This window comes from Canis lupus, chromosome 21 (assembly GCF_011100685.1).
Source record: "Canis lupus familiaris isolate Mischka breed German Shepherd chromosome 21, alternate assembly UU_Cfam_GSD_1.0, whole genome shotgun sequence".
NCBI classification, from domain to species: Eukaryota; Metazoa; Chordata; class Mammalia; order Carnivora; family Canidae; genus Canis; species Canis lupus.
This window is the reverse complement of record NC_049242.1, coordinates 40,715,000-40,735,056: the sequence shown is the minus strand read 5'-3', so window position 1 is coordinate 40,735,056 and position 20,057 is coordinate 40,715,000. Positions and strand designations below refer to the sequence as shown.

The 20,057-nt window shown below is 54.8% G+C and overlaps 1 protein-coding gene across 1 annotated transcript in view; it reads left to right on the top strand.

Annotated features, from left to right (window-relative positions):
• USH1C (USH1 protein network component harmonin) overlaps positions 1-15,323 on the top strand; it is a 44,901-nt gene extending 29,578 nt beyond the window's left edge. Inside the window, exons 18-27 of the mRNA XM_038569185.1 lie at positions 323-805; positions 4,085-4,204; positions 5,201-5,251; positions 7,876-7,917; positions 8,404-8,457; positions 8,797-8,896; positions 11,466-11,572; positions 12,320-12,322; positions 12,907-12,962; positions 14,060-15,323. Of these exons, the coding sequence (XP_038425113.1) occupies positions 323-805; positions 4,085-4,204; positions 5,201-5,251; positions 7,876-7,917; positions 8,404-8,457; positions 8,797-8,896; positions 11,466-11,572; positions 12,320-12,322; positions 12,907-12,962; positions 14,060-14,180 (1,137 nt within the window). The 3' untranslated portion in view covers positions 14,181-15,323. The remainder of the gene's footprint in view (positions 1-322; positions 806-4,084; positions 4,205-5,200; positions 5,252-7,875; positions 7,918-8,403; positions 8,458-8,796; positions 8,897-11,465; positions 11,573-12,319; positions 12,323-12,906; positions 12,963-14,059) is intronic.
• Positions 15,324-20,057: the final 4,734 nt, after the last annotated feature.

Sequence of the window (20,057 nt, the reverse complement as noted above, 5' to 3'; positions counted from 1 at the left end):
AGGTGTGTTGTCCTGGAGTAATTGCTAAGAGTGCCCCTTTCACTATCAAGTCTGTTCCAGTTTAGATGATAAACAGTATAGTCACCTTACATATCACCCACATGTGGCATAACTTGGGACCATCCTGCATTTGGGCGCTCCCTCCTGGCCACTTGGTTTGGGCTCACTGGAGCACCCAGGTAACAGAGAAGTGATACCCCATGATTCTGGTTTGTGGGTGGTGGGTCTCCAGCAGCAAAAGAAACAGAAAAGCATTACACTCAATGTATTGTGAAGTGGAGCATGAGTCAGAAAATTACAGAACTTCCTTGTAACCTCCCAGATGACTACGGGGCCCCCGCCTCCCCCACCTTCGGTGTCTCCCCTGGCCCCACCCCTGAGACGCTTCGCAGGCGGGCTGCACCTCCACACCACTGACCTGGATGACATCCCCTTGGACATGTTCTACTATCCTCCCAAGACTCCCTCCGCCTTACCTGTGATGCCCCACCCTCCACCCTCCAACCCATCCCCCAAGATCCCTGCACCCCCTGTCCTTTCATCCTCAGGCCGTGTGAGTGCCTCATCTTCACCCTGGGTGCAACGCACTCCACCCCCCATTCCCATCCCTCCCCCACCATCTATTCCCACCCAAGACCTGACTCCTACCCGCCCGCTACCCTCGGCACTGGAAGAGGCACTGGGCAACCACCCCTTCCGTGCTGGGGACACAGGAAATCCAACAGAGGACTGGGAGGCAAAGAACCACAGTGGCAAGCCCACTAACTCCCCTGTTCCTGAACGGAGCTTCCCACCCACCCCCAAGGTACTGCCCCTGTTCTGCATGCTAGGCTGGGAGGCAGCCCATTTTCCAGGAATGAACTCCCATCCTGCATGTTGTGGCCACCCCGCATGTGTGTGGTTTCTGCTGGTTTTGAAGTACTATCCTGTCTGGTGAATTGCCTGGGATGCTTGTGGTGAGCTACTGGGGATCAATGTCTCTTGGTTTCTCTTTGGTCCTCTTGGCTAGTGTGGGCCGGTAGCATTCTAGTTAGTGCTTGCAAGGCTGTGCCAGTGAATCGCCAGAGCTCTGTGTCACAGCCAGTCACTTAATGATACAAGCTCAAGAAACCGTGAATATGGGAAATGAATCCCCGGGCTAACAGGAGAAAAGGAAGGGAGGAGGAAGCAGTGGAGCAGTGTTAGGCTCCTTAAATGAAGTGATAACACTGTCCGGTGCAGTGTTAAGACATTACAGTGCCATTTTCTATGGAGTTAGCCAATTATATTGGCTTGAAGTATAATACCCAGAAGTTCTGGCCAACTTCCAGCTACAGAAAAAATGAAGACGAAGAGTTCCTAGAAATCTCCCAATTTACTATAAAAAGACGAGGGGGTTTTTTTTCCCTTAGGATGTTAGGAGGCTGAACATTGATCCTTCTCAAAAAGACATACTTCTTATTAATCATTCTTAATCTAAATCCTAAAGGCTGTTTTGGAAAAGGCAATCCCCAAGGAAGAAGATATGGAGCTTTGATCCCATGGAGGGACAAACAAAACACTCTGCTTCGGTAGTCATGGGGCCAGGCTCGTCAGAGTTAAAGGAGCTCATGTCAGCTGAGGGGGCAGTCAATAGTACCTCATCAGTTATTCTTATTAACCTTCCCTGCATGGATTTGAATCCCAGCATGAAGAACAGAATCAGCGTCTCAGAGCATTCAGGAGAGCTTGGGGGAAGGTGGGAATAAAGAAAGTGCCAGGTGCCAACAAGGCTGAGCTTCTGGGGACTCTCAGAGGGACTCCCTCTAGACCTCTGGTGGGTCGAGAGCCTTATAGCTCTAACAGAGAGAAGTCTGTGCGTTCCAGGGATGTCTTGTCCCAAGCCCAGCCAGGAGCAGGTTTACAGGGGGCTGAGATAGCCTGGCCCAGAGGGTCATATCCTTCTTGTGAGTCCCCACACCCCACGCAGATGGGCAGCAGCTTTTCCTCGACAAATTTGATTCAATAGTCATTGATTGAGCACCAGCCTTGGGTCTCTGTGTGAGGGGGAGAAGGGAGCAGTGGAGCAGTGCTGAAGGGGACACAGAGGAAATTGGCACCCCGTGCTTTCCAGGACTTGGCCATCTGAGGGATGAGCAGCTGAGCAGACACGATTCAGCTATAGAATGGCACAGGCCACCTGCTGTGGGAAGGATTCATTCTAACGGGAGGTTGAAGGCACCTCTGCAGAGTAGAGAGCTGATGAGCTGAGCCTTGAAGGATGACAATACATGAAGGATGGGAGGAAGGGCATGGAAGGTGCAGGGAACATAAAGACGGTGAGGAGGAACCACCTGGGTTTGAACCCTGGCTCTACCCCTGGCTGGCTGGATGACTTTGGGCATGCGTGACTTCACCTGTCTGAGCCTGTGGCTCTTCATGCATAAAATGGGAATGTTAATGGCCCCTACCTGTTAGGAGGATCAAATGAGTTAAGCCATGAACTCATTCGAAGTTAATACTTAGGAGAATGGCGGGCACATAGTAGGTGTTCAGCAGACATTAACTATGATCAGTGACAGAACAGGATATAGGAAAATTTGGGTGAAGCTCAAAGATGAGATTGGAGGTAAATTCTGTAGGCTTTTGAGTCAGAATCAAGAATCCAAACAGGGTCCAGCTTTCTCGACTCCTCTAGGAATCACAAAATTCCCACTGTTAGTTCTCTATCAAAGCACAGGAAAGTCTCCTCCCAAAATTCCTCCCACACAAGGGGCCTCTGAAGAACTGGACCCAAATGTATTTGGTGACATCAAAGTCAGGGTTATTCCTGATTTGAGGGCCAGGGGGCTGCTGTTAGGTTAGCTTCATCCTGCCCATGTCAGCACTTTGGTCCTTGTACCACCGATCCTGCCCAACCCTCTCCTTGGGACTTCCTCCAGGAGCCAGAATCCATGTGGGCACATGTCTGCCTCTGCACATCATACCAGCCACCAGCAGGCCTCAGGTGATGGGAACAAACACTTGGTGCTGGCTTGGCACACATGCCTGCCACACCAGATCTGCCAGACAAAGGTTTTCAGGGCCGTATTTACCCCCCAGGCACCGTCCTGTGTGCCCAGCATACTACTAAGTCCTTCATTTATTCATTCAACGTGTTCATTGTGCACCTACGAGATGCCAGACACTACGTCTGGCTCTGGAGAACCACCTCAAAATGGGTAGCCCCGTCCCTGCCCAAACCATCTGGGGAGGACAAGAGATAAGTAAGCAGGAGACTGTCACTTATCTGGGGACAGATGGGGGAACACAGGTGCTGTGATGAGTTGGAGTGGAGAGGAAAACCTCAAAGAGGGCTTTCTGAAGGCAGTGACACCCAAGTTAAGACCTGAGCAGATAAAGTAGAGGGAGGAAAGAGCGTGTGCAAAAATCAAGACAAGAAAGGCTGGCTGAAGTTAGGCAGTGTGAGGAAGGTGAGGAGTGAGACACGGGGCCGCGGGGGAAGGTGGAGGAACTCATGAGGACCTTGTGGGTCAAGCCAAGAAGCTCAGCAGTCAGCGAGGACCCATGAAGAGTCTGGGCAGGGCTGTGATCCGATTCGATTTGTCTTGGCCAAGATGATGGAGCACATTAGAGCAAAGCAGACAGATTGCCTCAGCTCTCCCGGGTGCTGCTCTTACCGGTCCTCACCCCGTGTCCAGAGCCCCCGTGCCCACCCACCAGGGACAGCAGATGCTTTGTGTGCAGTCTGGGGAATGGAACCGTGGCCAGAAGAAATAGCCTTTACGGGGAGAGGAGGCTAGATGGCACCCACGGTCACTGAGAGCGAGCCTTGAAAGCGTATCCTCTGAGTGACAGTGGCTGCTGGCACCCTCGTAACTAGGCTCTGGCTCAAGTCTCTGATTTCTTAGAGCCACCCAGGAGTTTCTGTGGCCTCAGAACACACTGGCCAATGGACTTCTTGTCTCTCCGCTGAGAATCACACCCCGAGCACCTCCAACAGGGTGAATGAACCAGGGGGGCTCACTCATGCCGTGAATTTGCATGTGCGTCCAAGTGCCCTGGTTAGCCTGGGCCACTCCCGCCACGACTTCACACAGGGTTTCTCTTAAACTAACCCTTGTAGACATTTTGCCCAAGCCCTCAGCCTCCACGAGGCCCTGGCGTGTCTACTATCTCCAAACCGGTCATGGTCCACCAGGAGTCCAACTTCATCTACAGGCCAGCTGTGAAATCGGAGGTCCTGGTAAGCGCCCCGGGTCCCCTCCAGAGGAGCAGACTAGAGCTGTCTCCCCCGGCTTCTGCTGCCTCTGGAGGGAGAGTGAGGTGGGATACAGACTCACACTTGGTGCCCGCTCCTAACATCTCCTTGACCAAGAGATGAATCCATGTGGGCACCAAACAGGCTGGAGCTTCCTCTAGAAGTAATAATGGTAACAGCTCAGGTGTATCGTGAGCCTACGTGTGTCAGGATACTGAGGCTTAGAGGGGTAAGTCGGTCGCCCAAGGCAGGGCCACATCTTACCACTGACTCCAGAGTCTTTCAGGCTCCAAAGCTCAAGCTCTTACCTACATTGCCGTCTTACCAAACCTACAGGATTGCACTGGCCCCTGCCCCTGAGGCCTGGCGTGGCATGGCGAGGAACTCTCTCAGATGGGGGACTGGCCAAAGGGGAGCCACTCACTTTCTCCATCTCGCCCCCCACTCCTCACTGGCCTGGGAGTGTGGGGCATGGTCCTGGGGGAGCAGAAGGGTCTTCCTACCCCCAGTCACCTACGGCTGAGGGAGCCGAGACTCTACAACCCCACGTCCCAGAGGTGCCAGGCACGGATTGGCCTCCCACCCACAGTGGGAAGAGAGTCATGCCAGAATTTTTCTTCCCCTTTCAAGGAAACCCTATCCAAATGTCAGGTCAGGACAGCTAAGACACTTATTTTGAGCTTTTGCTGTCCTGTCAGGTCCCCAAAGAGCAAAGTTCATGCCCCTGTGACAACCTGCTGATGCATCCGTGTCGCGTTCTCTGGCTGGTGACAAGGGGTGGTGTCTGCTTGACTAGAACTGGGTGGCTGCTGTATCTGGGGGCGTCGGGCAGGCCTCTGGTGTAAGTCAGGCTGTGTCTATGTGGCGCGGGATGTTGGCAGGGCGGCCCCAGGCTGGCAGGCCCAGGGTCTGGCACCAGAGGGCGGACAAGACCAATTGGTAACGTCCAGCGTGAAACTTTTTTTTTTTTTTTCCTGGCAGCCACAGGAGATGTTGAAGAGGATGGTGGTTTATCAGACAGCGTTCAGACAAGTAAAGCGATACCCGTCGTGTGTCTGTAGTCCTCCCTGCCACCCCTGTCCCTCCCACTCCGACTTCTCTCTGGGAGTGCAGTTGGCTCAGAGGTGGCCCCAGGTGCCATCATCCAGAGCCTCAGGGCAGAGCTGTGTCCCTGTTGCCTGCAGCCAGGAGTTGGGAAGGGTCTCATTTCCTTGGCTTATTAGACCTCATGCCGAAGCCGAGAAAGCAGCAGGATCCCTGGGGGCTCTGCTCTCCTGCTACTGTTTGTTCAAAGAGGAAGGGGGCAGAGGGAACCCGCAGAAGGTCACAGAGGCCGAGATGGGTCCTCGCCCCGGCCCTAAGGAGAGAAGAGAGGGTGGCCCGAGGTGTCTCCCTGCCCCTTGCCTTGTCTTGTCCCCTGGAGGCAGATCACAGTGTTGCCTGGCACGGAACCAGCCAGGGAGGAAGAGGCAGTTCAGATCCTCCACCAGCCTGGGGTGCTCCTGGGCACAAGGATGTAGATGTCCTTCCTGGCCCATGAGTGGTATCAGGCACGCAGCCACTTATCTTCCCACCTCCTGGGGGCTTATGTTCACGGAGCCAGCTACTGGATTGGCTGTCTCACCACTGGTGAAAGAGATCCCAAGACAGAGAAAGATCTTGCAGCCAAGCTCACTGCTAACCCACCACCAGACCGCAGGCTGATTTGACTACAGGTGGAGCAACACGGAGGTGTCAACTTCACAGTGACACATAGGAGTTTGCAAAGGAGCCCAGAACTAGGGGGTGACAGGCGACAGCTAACCCTGTGCCATGCGCTATTTCTAAGTACTTTGTGTATATAAACTCATTTAATTCTTATAGCAGCCCTGGGGGGTCAGTAGATGAGAAACTGAAGCAGAGAGGTTAGGAAATGGACTGATGGTGTCACAGCTACCGTGAGACCCTGGATTTGCATCCAGGAGGTGAGGCTCCTACCCGGTAGGAGGTCAGGCTCCTACCCGGCCACCATCCCACCTGGCAAAGCACTGTGATCATGAGATAGACGTTTAAGGCCATGTTGTTACGGACAGCCCTCCGAGAGAGAGGCTGGAAGTAAGGAGCCCAAGGACCCAGACTGGAAGTCAAAGTCTAGCTCCACTACCCATCGGCTGGGTGACCTTGGGCATGAATGTCACCTTCCTGGGCCTCAGTTTCTCCATCTGTTGGATGGAGGGTTGGGCTCCCTCTTCAAGGCTGACCACCTGCCGTGGCTTATAAGCCTATGTTCACAGGACACGAACACTTGTCATCATGCCCATCCTAAGAGCAGGTTCTCACAGGGAGGGAGAAGAGGAAGCCTATAGCCAGCACTGTCTGGTTTTCTAGAAGTAGTCAGGGCTCTCAGTGAAAGAGCATTAACTCTGTATCCTGCCTCGTGACTTCTGCCCATGGATTTGCTGCATCCCTTCCTCTGTCTGCTGCCCTGATGCCCCTAGACTGACCTGGGAGTGGTCTCTGAACGAGGCCAGCCTCCAAACTCCCAGGCTCCGTGGGGCTGAGCCTGGGCGACAAAGCCTGGATGAGGAGGGAGGGCAGGCGGAGGCCCAGGGAGCCACCTGCTGATGTTCGGTCCTCGTCTTGTGCCCAGAGCTTCGTTGCTGTGTGCTGGGCATAGAGAAGGTGGTGGCCTCCCCCTGCTGCTGACCACAGGCCTCAGGGGACACTTGGTGTGGCCCAGGGAACTGGGTGCTGGGGATGGCTCTACTCAGTCCAGCAGGGCCTAGCTGGGACCCTGCCCCAGGGCCTCTGCTCTGCTCCCACCTGCCCTGGGGGACTAACAGAGGCTTTGTGGCCTAGGACTTGGCAGGCACGCCCCCCCCCCCCCTCCCGGCTCCCGCTGTCTGGTTGGGGTTCCTAGGAGGGCAGCGTGTGCTGGCTCTGCCCTCGCCTTCCTTACCACCTTGTTTCTGCATCCTGGGGATATTGTCCCCGCAGCCCTCACCAAGCCGGGTTCCCTGAGACAAGTCTCCTCCTTCATCCTCCCCCGACTGAGGTTCTGGGAGGCCTCTTACCTCCTAGATAGGTGCTACATTAGGACCAGTGCTGGGTACTGGGTGAGCACGGACGCCCCTGTTCCTCTGGGAGCCCGACATCCCTTTGCACCGCCCACGCCCTGCACCCCAGTCATCTCGCAGCAGGTTCCCCAGGGAGAGCTGCCTCTTGCACAGTGTTGCCCTTCTCCGGGGTCAAAGCACTGGGTGCAGAAAACCAGGCCTTCACCCCCAGAGCCTGGACCTGGCCTCGCACGAGCACTCGGAGGAGCTCAGGTAGGGCCTTCAGGACCCGAGGCTGCAGGCAGATGACAGCTCCGGCAAGGCCGCGGGCCGCTCAGACACCCGGACAGCAGCCGGCGCCCACCCCTGCCTCAACTACCCAGGGCCCGGGCTGGGCTCCGCAGATGCTTGCATAGCTTCCTGCTTCTCCCTGCGCAGGGGGCTCTGGCTCCTGGGGCTTCCAGCCTCCTCCCTGCTTCCCCCTCCAGGCCACACCTGGCCCCCTCCCCTCTCCCCTACATCTGACCCATTCATGCCTTTTTCCTCTGTCCTGAGCTTGTTTCCTGCAGCGACCCTCAGGGAACTCTACTCTGTGCCCTAACACACTCCCTTCGCTTCCAGGATTTCCGGAAATATGAGGAAGGCTTTGACCCCTACTCGATGGTGAGAGATCACTCTCCTCCCCAGGGCAGCAGTCCCGGGAATGTGGGGTCGAGGGGTGTGGTGTGTTCCGTGGTGGGGCAGGTGAGGAGCCCCAGGGAGCCCCAGCTGCTCTTTCCTGCAAAGGCGCCTTTCAAACCACATTCGAGTGTGAAACAGGACTGGAGTGTGTGTTGGGGCGCAGTGAGGGTGTAACAGCGGTCACACTGGCCAAGCACTGACTGTGTACCAGGTGCGTGTGGCTTGCTGGGTGCTTACAGGGCATGTCCTCACCCAGCCCTCACAATATTCTCAGAAAGAATGGATCTGGGATTTCTGTGGTCACCTGTGTGTGTGTGTGTGTCCAGGTGGCCCCTGTGAGGCCTGGGACCCCCAGGTGAAGACCGATGGGTGTGGGGCTGGGAAGGGTCCCCTTGGCCATGTACCCTGTGGGACCCCACCCTCATCCTCCAGGCAGACTCAAAGCTCCACACTGCCTGTTCCCTCTAGTTCACCCCGGAGCAGATCACAGGGAAGGATGTCCGGCTCCTGCGCATTAAGAAGGTACATGGGCACATGGAGGTCAGGCGGCCACCACCCTTCTCTGCCCCAGGCCCCTCCCATCTTGGTGCCCTGCCTCTACTCTGGAGATGACTCCTGAGTGACTCCTCAGGTCCCCACCCATCTACTCTCTCCCCCAAGGATGTCCCCTCCTGTGGTGGGAGCACACACTCAGGCCCCACTTAGTGTCCAGGCTCCCTTCCCTCCCTGATGGCGCTGTCATTGACCCCCATGGCTTCTCCTGCCCTCTTTGTAGCCCTGTCAGGAGGCTCCTGGGTACCCAGGTGTCCACAGGCTGTTGTCGTCTGCTTGGCTCTTGAAGGCCTGTTTTTGTCTAACCAGGAGGGATCGTTAGATCTGGCCCTGGAAGGCGGTGTGGACTCCCCGATCGGGAAGGTGGTCGTCTCGGCTGTGTATGAGGGGGGAGCTGCCGAGCGGCATGGTGAGTGGGGAACCAGCCATGCCCCAGTTTGGGGATGGTGCAGTGGTTGAACAGGGACCCCAGGAAAGCACACGGCTGCCCACTTGGAGTGGACTGACCGACAGTTGCTCAAGAATGCCCCCCATCTGGATCTGCCCATCCACCTGCTGAGCCCACACGTTACCCATGGGCATATGATGGTGCCAGGACTATGGGCGTACAGCCCACCGCACCCCACGCTGCCCTCTGCCCCTCCCCCCCATCCAGGGGTGAAAACATGCTCAGAATTGCCAGATTCCGGCTGTAACAGAGCAGTCTGCTAAGTGCTGACAGACGGCTGGGGGCACGGAGGAAAGTTGTGGGACCTCGAGGGCCCCTAACCCACCAAGGGAAAGGGGGCCACCGGGAAGGCTCCCGACAAGCACCATACCTGAGCTGAGCCATAGAAGATAAGTCAATGTGAGCCTCGTGACGGTGGGCAAGAACTCTCCATGCAAAGGCAGGAGAGAGGGCATGAAACCTTCCCTGTCCTCTAAATAATAAGGGCCGACGGCCGTCAGGAACTCGCCATGTGCCAGGTGTGATTCTAAGCGCCTGCACCTCCTCTGTGTCTAAGGGGTTCACGTGTGCTACTAGGTCACTTAATCCTTGCGACAGCACCAAGAGCAGGTGCTGTTACCACTCTCATCTTACAGCTTAGGACACCGAGGCCGTTCCGGGACCCACAGCCAGTTAGTGGTGGAGGCAGGACCTGAACCCAAGCACTCTGCTCATATTTTGCTTTACTTTTGCCTTAAACCTGCTCACCTGGCGAGACTGTCTGAGACTCCCCATTCGTGGTTTCTTCTTCCAAAGCTAGGAGCCTTTTCAGTATTCTGGGGTCTTTTGTGAGGAAATCAGTGGCCTCGAAGGGGGAGACTTGGGACCCTCAGCTTTCCAGGCCAGAGCAGGAGTCCCATGGTGCCAGGCTGTGGTCGGTCAGTAGGATGGAGGGCAGGTGAGCACCCGAGGCAGGAGGCGGAGTGACAGGGAGTCACCTGGTTGCTGGGCAGCCAGGCTTCTGTGAGCTCCAAAGGCCACAGAACTCGGCTGCCTGTGGCCCCGGTGAGCTCAGGCCTGCCTCTTGCAGCCACACTTTGAGCTGTCGCTTCAGCTGGGGGGCGGGGGGCCACTCAGCTGGCAGCTGCCGTGGCCCAGGGCTGCCCTCCCAGTCCACACCCTCCTCCTCTTCTGTCCTCACTTCACGCCAGTGGAGAGAAAGACACCTGTCAGCTGGGTCTGGCAGGGAAGGAGGACCAGAATACTTTCCCGGGAGCCTCCCCTCCTTTCAAAGCCCCAGCCCAACCACTGCCTTATTGCTCCTGACGCTCCATCCTGAGTCCCTGCAAAAGGAAAAAGTGAGAGTCGCCTCTCCACAGGCCCACGGGCCAGAGGAAACTGCTGTCTACAGTCTGGCCCCACACTGCTTTGGACAAACCAGCAGCTGGTGACATTTTCTCCAAGAGCACACGTGCTTTAAGCCACTGCCACACCATCTTCAGTAACACACACTATGTTCCCGTGGCCTTCCTGCCAGCAAGACTTCTGGGTGATCTGTTTCAACGTAATGTAGAGAATGTGCTGTGGACACCAGAACTAAGAAAAAGTCCTTAAAAAGAACATTTTTTATAAGGTTCTGAAGTTGAAGATGTCTGAGAAACCAAGCACAATCTATGCACTTCTTGGAGGGCCACAATGCATGGTAGCATATTCAAGGCTCTGACAAGTCCTGCAGTGAGTAACTCTGCTTAACTTGTAACTTGGCTTTTCCCGAATTTATTAGACCACAGGTCAGCTTATCCAGGAAGACCTTTAACATCATTCACTTATTCGAGAACTATATCGAATTCCTGTTTTGTGCTAGGTATTATGGTAAGTGCTGTGGGAATGGTGATCAACCAAAGACAAGGTCCCTACTCTCATGGAGCTGAGAATCTGGTGGGAGAGACCATCCATCAACAAATAGATGTAGGATTACAAATTGTGAAAATGCTCTGCAGGAAGAGACTGGGATACTTTGAGGGAACAATAGGAAAGACGTCAAGATTGGACGCAGGTCAGAGCAGTTCCCTCTGAGGAGGAGACGTTTCACCTGAGCCCTACAAGGAAAGAAGAAAGAGACGGGGACAGTTGGCCCAGCTGGAACAGCATGTGAAGGCTCTGGCGTGGGAAAGAGCCTGACGCAGACAGGAACAGCTCACAGAACTAGCTCATGTTTCTGATAACCTCATGGGCCCCTCAGGTCTGCCTCCCTCCGTGATAGCAGAGGCCCATACAAAGGTTAGGGCGGCAATGGTTTGTCACTGGTGTCCTGATTCTATTGAGTCGGGGTGAAGGAGTGTGGACGGGGTGGGTAGGAAATGCCCTTGAGTAACCTGGTGGATTGTTTTCCCCTCATGCCTTCCGAGCCCATCTCAGAATCCAGGAGTCAAGCTCCTGTAGCCCTACAGTGGCCTCCTGTCCACCCCGCCTCCCACCGCCTTTGCCAAGTCCTGGGCCAGGCACGCGTCACATATGGCCCAGGTGACCAGCCAGCCTTATCTTTCTGCAGGTGGCATTGTGAAGGGGGATGAGGTCATGGCGATCAACGGCAAGATCGTGACGGACTACACCCTGGCTGAGGCTGAGGCCACCCTGCAGAAGGCCTGGAGTCAGGGGGTAAGAGCAAACCCCTTCCCGGCCTCCCTCCCCTGCTTGCCTCCCTGCCTTAAACCCTGGCCTCTGCAGCCAGGCCTTACAGTGAGGATGCCCCATCCCAGGGCGGGGATCCAGGGGCCAGGAAATTCTTAGGTGACATCCACATAACCCATCCAGCCAGTGGTCTCAATATGACACGATGGGATTCAGAAAAATAAATGTCAGTTCCTGACTTTGAGTCCAAAAAGCAAGTGGCACAAATATAGACTCCAGAAGACCAGGTATGGCAACCCATGCAAGAAAAAAGACTTAAGGTCTTCTCTAAGTGCACACTGATCAGGAATCAAAAATGCTGTGGCTACTAGAAAGCATTAATAGAACAAGTGCCCAAAATGGAGGAGGGTCTGGTGGTAGTCTGATCTGTGCTCATTAGCCACTTGGGTCAAGGCCACCACATAAGGTCTCCCAGGCTCTGTACTGCACAATCCGAGGGGATACCCTCCTATAGACTACAGTGTGGATAGTGCCCTCTCATGTTGTGCAATGCACAACCTGTGCAACTGTACGCAGGCAGCCGAGCCTGAGGTATTAAGTTCAGTGCCGAGGAAGCTGACCAGATGGGCCTGGGACCCACATGAAGGGATGTGGAGAAGAGAAGACTCACGGGTAACCTGATGACTGTCTTTGATTATCTGAAGGGCTGTATTAGGGTAGAGGGAGCAGAAGTGTTCTCTGTGTTTCTTGAGGGCAGAACTGGATTGGATGGAGGGAGTCCTGGGGTGAGCTTTCAGCTCAGTGTTAGAAGCTATTGCATGGGAGAGGGGCCCAGTGATATTTCACATACTTTTTATTGGGTACACCTAAGCCAAGGGTGGACAATGATAGATAAGCCAAGGATGGCAATGGTGCCATTGAGGGGATTCAAGTGTCAGGGTCAGAAAGCTAAGCCTGAAGTGCACCTAGAGAGTTTGTTACAAATACTATTTCTCAGGACCTACCCCAAATCTCCAGGAGCCAAGTCTGTGAGTCTAGAGTTTTAAGAAATCCCCCAGGTGATTCTGAGGTTGCTCCCTGGCCCTGGTCCACAGATCAACATTTGGGAACTTAGTGTCTTTCAAGGGTCTGTAAATCTTGGTCTCTATGGTTGTGAAGCCCCAGAGACTAGAAGCTTCCCCAGAGCATGGGTCTGCACAATGAGGCCCATCCCCACCAGAAGGACCTCCAGCCCCACCGGGGCCGACCCCCCCAGCCAGCTGATCCTGAACCATGGTGCCCAGGAACGGGTACGGAGCGTCAAGGGAAGCCGTGCCACCAACCCCTGAGCATGTCCCTGAGTCACAGGCTTCTTCCCACAGGACTGGATCGACCTTGTTGTTGCTGTCTGTCCCCCCAAGGAGTACGACGATGAGCTGTAAGTATCTGCAGCACGTGGCCCTCTGCTTCCTCTCTGTCCTCCCCCAGAATCTTGGCCACCTTCTCCCAGACCGCCCTCAGCCCTCACCCAGCCTGAAGGATTGGTCCAAGCACACTGCTTCTCATAGTAATCGATCCTAGGAGCTCCCGGGCCAGAGAAAGCCTAGAATGAAGTCACTGTGTCACAGTGTCAGCATCATCAGGGCCGCCTCCAGGACTGCCTTGTCCGAATTCTTCTGTATATATGGGAAACTGGGGCCCAGAGACGGTCAAGGTCCCCGACCAAGTAAACGATGACGTTGGGACAGACTCGGGAGCTCTGGTTCTCTACCGGGGACTTCATCCCTGCACCATCATCAGCCAGTTCAAACATTCCCGTGTCATGTACTGTCTGGTAGTGCAGTCTGTCGTGCTGCGTCCCTAAGCAGCCAGGACCACAGCTTTGGCCCCATCCTGCAGGGTCTCCAGGGAGCCTTGGGCTGGTGTCCACCCTGCTCTGCGATGCCCTCTGTCTGTCTCTCCGTCTGTTTCATTCTGGTCTCTCTATCTGTATGGGTCTCTCTATCTCATTGCCTCTCTCTCTCTCTCTCTCCCTCCCCTGTCTCTCTGTCCTTTCCCTCTCTCCCTCTCCTGCATCTTCCCCATCAATCTCTCTCTCCTGTCTGCCCTAATCTCCATCCGTCTCCCTCTTCTCTCTTAACCTGCTCTTTTCCTGCTTTCTCGATTCCTGGCCTGAGTGGGTGCTCATCTGTCTTCGTTACCGTATATCCATTTCTCTTCTCTCTCTCTTTCTCTCTGTTGCTCCCTCTGCCTCTCCGGTGTCTGGCCTCCATCCTCATCACCTTCCTGCCACCCACACCCTTATTCCTCACCCCCCACCCCCCGGCTTGCCCGTGCCCACCTGCTTCCTCTGCCCCTCACGGACTGAGTTCTGGGCACAGCTGGGAGAAATCAAGATCTTATAGCAGCTAATTCTGGACCCAGGGCCTAGGCAGGACCCGAGGCAGGGGCAAGTAGAGGGAAAGGTCTGGTGGAGCTCTGCCTGGAAATAACCAAGCCCTGTTTTGTGTTTCCTGCTCTGCTCGGCGTATGTAGCTCTTCTCTTCCCTCTGCAGCCGAAAGCCCCCAGCCGGTCCGAAAGTTCCTTGAAGACCGTGCTCCCGTGCACAGACACGGCTTCCTCCTGCAGCTGGAGCCCAGCAGCCCCCCACGGTGAAGAGGCAGGCGGGCTGCAGGGCCCTGTCTGGCCATGCTGCATGGAGTGGCCGTCTGCTGCCCATGCTGGCAGGTTCTTTGGACTGGTGTCTGGAGGGCTGCACAGGGCACCACCCCGAAAGTGCCATCCAGGCCTGCTGTGGGCCACCCTGGAATTTTGTCCTACTCAAATACCCTCCTGCTCAGGGAAGGCAAGCGGAGCCCAGTCTGTAGCATGCTCGGGACCTGGTGTCCTGACTCACCGCTGCTTTGAGACCTGCCACGGGTCCCATGTGGCACCCATATGAGCAGGACAGAGCATGAGTACCATGGTCTGCTGGGCGCAGACAGTGCCTCAAACCAGCACGACGGGCTGAGTGAGCCCAGGGGAGTACGGCCTGGATCTCCCCCCAGGGGTATCCTCAGCAAAATGTGCCTCCCTTCCCCAGGAGCACCCCCACTCTGGGAGCCCCTGCTCCACCAGGCCCCTGTGCTTGGGCAGAGCCAGGGCAATTAAGAGGCAATGGAGCCTGGTCCAAAGAACCAGGGCTGGCCCATCAGGGTTGTTCGTGTCGTGTTGTGACTTGTCATGGCCTGAGCCCTGCTTGGACCAAGCTGTCCTCTGTGTCCTCTGTGCCTTCTCTCTCCTTTGGCTCCAGCTCCCAGGACAGTGTCCTCTGGGGGACACTGTGCAGCCCAGTTTGGGGATGTGTTTCCCATTCTGTGACAGGGTTATGCTCCTGGACAGAGCTGGCGGGTGGCCATGAACCGGTGTTTGGTGTGCCCTGCAGCCCACAGCTGGCAGTATCTGGGGCAGACCCAAGCCTGAACTTGTTGATTTCTCTGGTACAAGTTTCTCAAAACATTAGGGCCTCATGCTCCCGAGACACTTGACCTGCTATGCCGTGGCTCCCGGCATGGCCTCTCAATGACTCTATGTTTTCTGCCACTTGTCATTTGCTCCTTGGGAGGGACCCCAGACCCCCTGCCTCTGGTCCCCTCCTAGCTCATCCCACGCATCCCTTCTGCCATCCCCAGGCCTCTTGCGTGCTGTGGCTCTGGCTGTTGTGTGGCTGCTTGAGACCTGCTTCGTGCTTCCAGGGAGGGTGTCCCCTGGGCCGAGCGTGTACCCACAAAGCCTGCACGTGTCTGCTCTGTTTCCTCTTCCCCGCAGGACCTTCTTCTAAAGTTCAGAAGGAGAAACCAAATTCACCCCAAGAAGCCGGCGAGGTCTGGACCCACCCTTCTGAACACAAAGCCTGGAACCGGCCTTGAGAGATGCCAGCGTGCGGGCACCCTGGAAACCTACAGCCAGCCCCCAAGGACTTCTGACTCCCATCACCCCCCAAGTAGGGCTGAGGAACACCGCGGGCCACCCCTCTGAAGGCCACCAGGGAGGGAGGAAGTAGGGCCCCTGGGATCCAGACAGTGACTTCTGTCTTCCACTCCTGTGAATTTGGTCTCTCCCAGCCCTGGGATCTCAAGCATTCAAGGGAATTCTCAAGAAATCAAGGGAATTCTCAAGAAATTAAGAGTTCTTCCATGAATTCTTATGGGACCTGACTCCTGGGTCTCTCTCGCCCTCCCTCTCCTCTCACTCCTGCTAATTGCTGCCACAAACCTTCCTCTGAACCCATTAACAAAATAAACTGCTTTCATTTCCAGCTTCCAGGAGTGAGTGTGGATTGGGGCAACAGATTCAAGACTGTCGAATAAAAAAACACAAGGTCGTGGCCCTTATCGAGAGTGGGAAACGGGACCCAGTGCTGGGATCCGGGTCTGACATGAAAGACATGATCAAATGGTCAGGGGCTGGGTTGGGGCAGAGGGCTGGGCAGCCAGAGATGTGCCGGTCTGGGCTTTGTGTCTCCTCAGAGAAGGATGGCAGGAAATGAAGCCATGGGACAGGGCTTTGCTCAGTTCCAGAAAGCACGGTTGAAGGCAGGAGCCCCAGAGAATTACCTCTAAGCATGGGATGCCCCAGATTCACTCACGGACAGCATGACCACAGCTGCTTCTCCTGAGTTCGCCAAGACAGGATGTGTGGGAGGAAGGGAGGGAGGGAAGTGCATGAAAATCCATCCAGTGGGACCTCATGGAAGGAGGCTAGGGCTTGAGGCAGGAGGGTGGAACCCAAGGGGCTGGTGGCTGATAAGTCAAGGCCCTCCTGGTTACAGGACAGATGCTCTCAGGCAAGCTCCAGGGAGGAGAGGAGTCATCAGGGTAGGTGTCTCATGGAACTCCAAGACTGGGAGATGGCACCCCAGGTCTCCTAAGACTTGGAAGTGAGGATGGGTCATGTCCCAGCCAACATAGCTGCTGAGGCAGCCGGGACTGTGGGCGGCGAGTGCTGCTAAATGGGAGGGGCAGAGAGAAAGAGAGAAACTGCTGGACTTTTTGATCTCAGTGGAGACAAAGCCACAATGACCTTCTGCTAGCTGGCTCCCAGAGACAGCAGCCACGCCGAGGAATTCTCCGTGTTTTCTTACCTAGCTCCTAACCTGGCTCTGGAGACAATTCCAAAATGAAGGTAAAAGGAGGGGGCTCCTATTTGTTGACACCTGCCACATGCTGGCACTGGGCTGGACACTGGTGTCTGCTGTTCCAAACTGATGACTGGAACTGGTGCACGCCCCCCCCACACGCACACAAGGAGCCTGGTGGGAACGGCCCCACCCCGATAGCACTGACTGTATGCCAGGTGCTGTTCTAAGCGCTAAGCTCATCTACGCCCCTTAGCTCTACGAGGAAGGTGCCACTGTTACCAACTCCAATTTATTAAGAGAAGATTGAGGCACAAAGAGGTTAAGTGAACTTTGCTAGGTCACAAGTGGAGAAGTAGTGGAGCCAGCACTCAAAAGCCAGGTGCTGGGACACCTGGGTGGCTTGGGGGTTGAGCATCTGCCTTCAGCTTAGGGTGTGATCCTGGGGTCCTGGGATCGAGTCCCACGTCAGGCTCCCTGCATGGAGCCTGTTTCTCCTTCTACCTGTGTCTCTGCCTCTCTCTGTGTCTCTCATGAATGAATGAATAAATAAATAAATAAATAAATAATAAATAAATAATAAATAAATCTTAAAGAAAAAAAAAATCCAGTGCTCTGGCTCCAGGGCCCATCCCCTTCTCCACTATATGCCATATGGGGCAGGGCAACCCTCACTGGAATGTCTTAAGTTCTAGATTGTTGGCAGAACAATTCTCCCACAACTGAAGAACAAATAGTGTTCTGCTGCTCAGTGACGGTTTCCTCCTCTTATGACCTGCAAATACTGCTGTTGAAGCCTTCAGCTTGCTAATGCCTGGAATCTCACCATTTCAAATTCACCTCCAACTATTCTTAGTTATTGGCACCTGAGAGTGAATGCGTTTAGCCGTGCTTATCAAGACTGGATGAGTGACACAATAAAGAGGGCTCTGAGCCCTTGGTTGGAGCAGAAGGGCAGGAAGGTGCACCCCTGGGCAATCAAGGAAATCAGTTCTCATGAATCATTGGAAAGTTGTTCCTGGGGCACCTGAGTGGCTCAGTGGTTGAGCATCTGCCTTTGGCTCAGGTCATGAACCTGGGGTTCTGGGATCGAGGGTCACATCAGGCTCCCTGCATGGAGCCTGCTTCTCCCTCTGCTTGTGTCTCTGCCTCTCTCTATGTGTCTCTCATGAATTAATAAATAAATAAAGTCTTTTTTTTTTTTAAAAAAAAAAAAAGGAAAGTTGTTCCTTGTTGAATCCAAAGTCCATAGGGAGACCTGTCTCCCTGGCATTAACCAGGCACAAACACTGCAGGACTCCCGTGCACTCAGCCTGACCGCTCCTGATGTGGGAAGGTCCAGAGAATGCGTAGGGAGGTGGGGGCCTAAAGCAGCTTCTGACCTTCTGTGGGGGCCATGAGGAGCCCTGCTGAAGCCAGAGTCCACTGAGGGGACTGGCCCAGACATGAGAATCTGCATCAGTGCCCAGACTAAAACCCATCCAGGCCAAGGGCTGCCCCTGTGCTGTCCATTCCGTCCCACATGCATGGCCTTCATGGCTACTTCAATCCCGGGGCCCTAGCCAGCCAGCCAGCTACTAATAACTGATCAAATCTGGTCCACAAAGTGAACCCCGTTTGCCACCTTTGAATCTAACCCTTGTCATTGGGTATTTGGGAAAACAGACCAAGGAGGCAGTGACTTATCCAGGGACCCCTAAGTTGGCGGCAGAGCTTATTTCTATGCACTCTACAGTGGGAAGGAAAAAAAAAAAAAAAAACTAAAAAGGCTGGGAATTCAAGGATGCCTTTCAACTCTGAACTTTTGGCATTTTATCCATCTCCTTGAAGTTGCTTCCCACAGTGAGTCCCTGGGGATGCTGAGCTGGCTTTGAGCTTCTCACCTCTGCATCTGGAAGTCAGAGTAAAAGGGCCAAGTTTACAGCCCCTGTGCTTCCAAGACACCCCCTTTGGGCCTGTGCAGGGCTGGGAAGCTGGTTTTCACCCATTCCAGCCTAATTCCCCAGGCTGAGATTTGGATAAGAATCTGTTTCCAGAGCTAAAAGCCCTTTTCTCCCCCCTGTCCCTGGTATGACCCTTCCCAGCTCCCTGGGGCCTAGACTGGCCGTGCCTCTGTGAGAACCGGAGGGAGCGGGAGTGATGCCCTGGGAAAGGCAGGTGGGGCTGGCATAGGGAGAGGGCAGAGGGCCAGAGAGCCTGCCACAACTGTCCTCCTCAGACCTAGGGTCTGCAGCCCAGGGGCCTAACCACCAGCCTCGGGAGGAATAAGATTGCTCCTAACGTCTAGGTGTTTACTACAGGTCAAGCGCTGTGCTGAACCCTAAGTGTGTAGTGACATTTAATCATTATAAGACGCTACTGGGGCGCCTGGATGGCTCAGTCAGTTAAACATCCGACTCTTAATTTTGTCTCTGGCCACCAGATCGTGATCTCAGGGTTGTGAGACTGAGCCCCACGTTGGACTCCTCGCTGAGCGCAGAGTCTGCTTAAGACTCTCCACCTCCCTCTGCCACTCCTCTACTCGCACTCGCTGGTGCGTTCTCTCAAATAAATAAAAAAAAAGACATTACTGGGGCACCTGGGTGGCTCAGTTGGTTAAGCACCTGCCTTCGGCTCAGGTCATGATCCAGGGTTCTGGGATCGAGTCCCACGTCGGGCTCCCTGTTCAGCGGGGAGCATAATTCTCCGTCTCCTGCTCCCCCTGTTTGTGCTCTCAATCTCTCTCTCAAATAAATAAATAAAATCTTTTTTAAAAAGAGAGAGAGAGAGATTACTAAGAGGTAGACAATGATGTTATCTTCACTGAGGACAGTGAGGCAGCAAGACTTAGACCACGTGCCTGAGGTTAAAAAGATATTAAATAGCAGAGCCAGGATGTGAGCTTGGCTCCGGAAGCCCATTTCACTAACCACCGTGCTATACCCCCTGAGGAGAGAGAAAGGACATACAGAATATGATTGTAGGAGCCTTAGGGAAAACTCCAGCCATAGAATCATTCCTCTGCCTCTGTCTCGTCCCTGCTTCACTGTGTCCCTCACAGTGCAGAGTGACCCAGCCAAACCTGGCTCCGCTTCAGACTCTTCACTGCTGTCCATGCTGTCCTTGGGACAGGCTCCAAACTCCTCTGCCCGGCAGTCAAAGTCCTACCGTACCTGACAATTTTTCCACTCTGGTCTTTTGCCAATCACTTCTTTCACTGCATCCACACTGAACTATGGTTTCCGGAGCTTCCATGCTCTAGCACTTCTCTGTGTCTTTGCATGTTTTTCACTCAAGCATGTCCTCCTCGGGCCTTCATGAACCTCCATGCACCCTTCAAGGCTCAGGTTGACTGTAAAAGGGGAACACTGGGTCTGGCATGGAATGAGAGCTCAGTCAGTGTGGGCTCCTGCCTCCTCTGGAGATGGGCCCTTTGG